The sequence below is a fragment of the Convolutriloba macropyga genome, chromosome 10, assembly GCF_964194025.1.
Source record: "Convolutriloba macropyga chromosome 10, txConMacr16.3, whole genome shotgun sequence".
NCBI classification, from domain to species: Eukaryota; Metazoa; Xenacoelomorpha; order Acoela; family Convolutidae; genus Convolutriloba; species Convolutriloba macropyga.
The window spans coordinates 10869683-10874681 of record NC_134477.1 but is presented as its reverse complement, the minus strand read 5'-3'; the positions used below and the strand labels follow the sequence as shown (position 1 = coordinate 10874681).

The 4999-nt window shown below is 34.8% G+C and overlaps 1 protein-coding gene across 1 annotated transcript in view; it reads right to left on the bottom strand.

The window, feature by feature from the left end:
- The window catches only part of LOC142348550 (protein spinster homolog 3-like), a 67237-nt gene extending 62797 nt beyond the window's left edge, over positions 1-4440 (bottom strand). The window contains exon 1 of the mRNA XM_075399933.1: positions 3589-4440. Within this exon, the coding sequence (XP_075256048.1) occupies positions 3589-4042 (454 nt within the window). The 5' untranslated portion in view covers positions 4043-4440. The remainder of the gene's footprint in view (positions 1-3588) is intronic.
- Between the last annotated feature and the right edge of the window lie 559 nt (positions 4441-4999).

Here is a 4999-nt window from a genome sequence, read left to right as displayed (position 1 = left end):
ATAGTAAGGAAAATTTATAATTCACTTTGAATTTCTGAGTCAATGACTGAACACGTTGTTTTCTTTGCAATGCGATTTAATACAAAATTGGTCAGGTCAGGAGCTAAATCTAATCAATTTTAGTAAAACAAGCCCACCTGCGTTGTCACAGTTTTGTTCTTGATCAATATGACCACAAAACTCTACTTTCAAAGAAAAATGTTTCCATTAAAGTTTCAAGTTTGACACCCGGGTTGTACGAGGTCTTTGAAGAAACGATAACACTATTTCAAGAGCTACGCTTTTGTTCGTGTTGAAAGTTGCCATTGTTAACAAAAGCAAGAACTTTTGACGCCTTTATTTTACAATAAAGACAAATTCTAACAGTTGAGAGTTGTCCCAGAAATTACAACACAGCAAGTAAATTAGATTTTATATTGACTTTAATTTTTTTGCGGATTTGTTTGCAGCCTATAGGTACATGATTTGATCATGTATATTACAACCAAATTACAAAAGAAAATTAGCTTGCTTTTGTTGGTCTAGAACACTACACGAAATGACAACCCTGTTAGATTCATTGTAGAAATCAAGAGAAATGTTCCGTACTTAAACATACTTTTTGGCGAAATAGAAAATCCCGCCGTAATTACAGAAAAAGTTTTTGGTGTAAAACAGAAAAAACTGTTGGATATGAGTCAAAGAAGCTGTTACCAATCTCCAAAAAAGATGCGGTTTTTCAAAATCGAAGCGACATGTTTATAACAAAAAAGGTCTGCATACGGGTTGGCGCTAAAAATCAGGCTTTAGAATTCGTTTTCAGTGATTAAAGACTTTTCTGAACAGCCTTTAGAAATTTGATCGCTATTTGATAGCAGCTACACCATAATATACACTTAACGCTCTTTGACTATTTAGTGCCGTTGATTTTGCCGATATTTTTTGTTTGTGCCCCCTCCAGCATAGCGAGTCCATATTATTTGCCCCCCAGACGCAAATATCATATTTTTACCTAAGTATATTTGCTATGTAATGGCACAAGCTTTGTAACTGGGGGTGCACATAATGCACGGGGCGGGGTATAAACGGACAAAAATCCAATTTAATTTAATGGTGCTGTTCCTTTCTCACGTTGATCTGTTTTTGTTGGACAAGTCGATATGACATTTTTGGCGATTAATTTGTTTCCGATAGTTTCTCTCTATATGCACAGATTTTTGGCTTGCTTAAGACGAATAAGACCTTTAACTGTTCCCACCCACTTTATCGGAGAGCAATTATATACTCAAATGTGTTTTTTGTTCAGTCTATTTTGGCCATTAAAAAGCACATACATCGTAGAATAGCGATTAAAAAAGATTTTTTTTTTATTTTTGATGTCTTCAAGGAGTTAACGAGTTAAGGAATTGTGTGAATAATAGACGGATTTCTGTTGTTTTTTTCACAATTTCCGAAATTTTTGCTAAAAATATTTTCAAAATTGTTTTAAAAAAATGTTGCTGATTTGTTTTTTAAAGATAGGAGAGTGTCGATGAAACTTTTTGTCTGATTCTTGGCTCCAATTTTTGCTACTGCCCTTTTTCATCAATATTTGCAAGCAATAATGTAAATATTGTTTTTTAATATTACTTTTTCAATTAAACGTTTCGAACCCTATCTATATAAAATCATGGGTTGAACGTTCTGCACTTTTTATTGCACTATTTCCGGCTGTTGAATAATTCTATTAATTTGGATTATTTACCGTATGGAAGAGTATGGAACATTCGTTGCTCACTTTGATTTTGTAAGTCAATGGCCGAACATTTCTTTTTTGTGGTGCATTAATACAAAACTGTTAATCCAGAGACAAAAGCTCACTCTAATCAAAATGTTGTGAAACACGCCAATTGTAGTTTCACAGCTTTGTTCTTGCTCAATATGGGCACTATAAAAATTTTGCGGAAACATATTGTAATTTTATAACTGTATGTCTCCATCAAATTTTCAAACATTGTTGGCTCATAGCTGTCGTGCAAAATATAAGATTTTGATCAAAGAAAAGAACGATTTTAAGAGCTGCGCTCTTGTTTATATCGGAAAGTTCAATTATATCCTCAAAAACAACACAGTTAGTAAGTTAGTAAAAAGATGTCAATTTGAGTTTTGCCTTTTCTTGCTAATGACATTGCAATCTCAGGATACATGATTTCATCACGTAAATTACCGTCAAATTACAATGCAAAACTATCTCGCTTTTGCTGTCTAGAAAATAGCAATCCAATAACAGCCCTAATGCAATCATGGAAAAGCCTAGAGTATGTTTTTTACGTGAACATACTTTTCGGCAAAAAGAATCCGGACGTAATTACAGAAAAAAATTATGGTAGAAACATTAGAAAACAAAGTTTTTGATTAGAGACAACGAAAAAGTCCGCAGCCCCTCAAAACAGCATCAAGACAAAATTAAGAAACGCCAAGATTCTACGCCAACCAGACAAAAGATGATTTTTTGGCATCAGGAGAAAATGAAATTTTTCAGCATAGAAGTGACGTGTTTAACACTGAAAAGGTTCTGCATGCAAAGTGGTTTTAAAATCAGGAATCAGAAATAGTTCGCAGTTATCAAGAACGTGCCAGTTCCAAGAAAAAGCTCAAACGAGAAAATTTTCTTGGTTTCAGGTAACACCAAATTGGAGGATTTCCTGGATCGCAAATACCACCAGAGCTTTAGTGCCAGTTTCTTTAAGTCACCACGAAACAATTGCCTGAGATGTCAGTAGTCACCTTTAAGAGTCTATCCACGGTTAAATCACAACAGATTTTTGTTTGGTAAGAAAGATTTCAACGACAAAAAGTAGCCCCTAGGCGTTTTTATTACTAAAATCCCGGCGTCAAATTGATGTCAGAAACAACTTTTATCAGAAAGAAAAACAATCCCCGGTTATATCAGCCCAGAAATTTTTTTTGCTAAGAAAGATTTCAAAGACAGAATATAGCCCCTAGAAATTTTTAATACTGAAATCCTGGTTTGCAATTGATGTCAGAAACAACTTTTATCAGAAGGAAAAACAACACAGGGAGTCAAAACGTATTTGTTACCTACTTTTTAAATGAGGCTTCGCTTCTGAACAGTCTTCAAAATTTGAGTACATTTTGAGAGCAGCTAAATCCTAATTCAGATGCATTGCTCTTTGAGTGTTTAGTGCCATTGATGTTGCTTAATGGTGCTGTTTCATTTTTTTGCGTTGGTCTGTTTTTGTTGGACAAGCCTAGATGACTTTGTCTGAGATAAATTTGTTTCCGACAGTTTTATCTCTATATGCACAGATTTTTGGCTTGCTTAAGACCAAAAAGATCTTTTGTTTTAGAATTCTAAAACCATCGATAATAAATGAGTTGCCCCTATAATTATCAAATCAAAGCTTGGATAATTTGAAATGTAGGATCTAATATGTTCCGGATTTTTTTCCTGCCACCTAAAAATGTTGTATTTTTATATAGCACGTGCAATTGGGGGGGGGGGGTAAAAGTTATATGCCCTATAAGCTGGGGGGGGGGGGGGTGGGGGGCTGGTGGGTAATAGAAAGAGATCTCAACTATATTCAGAACAGAATTGGGTCTTCTAACCCAGAGTTCCGAGAAAACTCTCCCCTAGTCCGGCACAACATCTGATAGCGCAGAAAACTCCAAAATTTCCCTCGCTGAACAGAGGACCGCAAACTACAGCAGCACACCACGCTACAGAACCCAGAATAATTGCCCATTTTCTGCTAAATTTCCTGCCTATGACCCCGGCTAAGGGGGCGGCTACGATAATGGAAACAACATAAACAGTTTGAACCAGACCCGCTTCTGAATTTGTTATTTCAAAACTCTGTTTAATTTGAGGTAACACGACACCGTAAATTGACCGGTCGAAAAAATTGACGATGTTTAGTAATGACAATATAACGGCTGTTAAAATTCTTCGAGTCAAGGAATATTTTCGTCTGATTGCTTCTAACCTGGCCGATATTTCAGTGGTAGAGGTCAACGCGTTGTACGTGTTTGACCTTGATAACATATCATCCATACCGGGCATTTTGGCTGGTTCCTTTTAACTAACTGGTTATAACAAAAAATTGTTATTGTATAATTTGTGCCCAATAAACTGAAACCATTCGAGTATAAAAACCAAACCAGACTAAAATTAACTCAAAATCAATGGCAGAATCACTTCTGAAAAGTAGGAGCTAATACTTAGAAATGGAATATGCGCCAAAATTAATAGAATTGTATTCTAAATTTGCTAAAATTATTTTATTTGACAAGTTTCGAAATGTAATTGCGACGTTTGCTTGATGTAAAAATCTCAGCCCAAAATTCTTTGTTGCTATTTGGTTTAATAAGAGGCTTGAATTAGATGCAATACGTCATTAATCAACAAAACTAAACAAGGATTTTGCTCATTTTGTGAGTTTGAGTTAAACCATAGCCAAAGTGAACAAAAATTCCTTGTTAAATGTTTTATAGACAAAACTGTATATGATAGCTGAACTATTTTGTAAACATATCAAGAATTCAGATCAGAAATGTTTACCAGATCTCAAAGCTCATCTTACTTTCTAACCATAAACAGGTTTTGTTATAAACAATAGTATACAATTCACGATAAATTTGACAATTCCAAAATTGAAGATTGAAGCCCAAGGAATTAGGAGGCTACTCTAAATTGGTATTTATAAGTTCTTCTTGAACTGTACCTATTTTTGGGCTAAGAATTGTTCGTATTAATTTATCGTTCAGTAGTCTTTAATTGTAAGCTGAATCTGGTTGAAATATTGACTAATAGCTATATTTAAAAATAACTGACTAATCCTGGAAGAATTGCTTTAGAATGACTGACAAGGGCGTGATTTTATTGTAGCCTGCTTCAGCCCTGCGGTCGGAGGGGTAAGAAAGAAGAAGTAGGTCTACTAGGGTCATTAAAAAGGCCACTAAAAACAAAATGGAAGAAATTACACCAATTTCGGCGCACTTTTCTGACTTTTGTAGTATT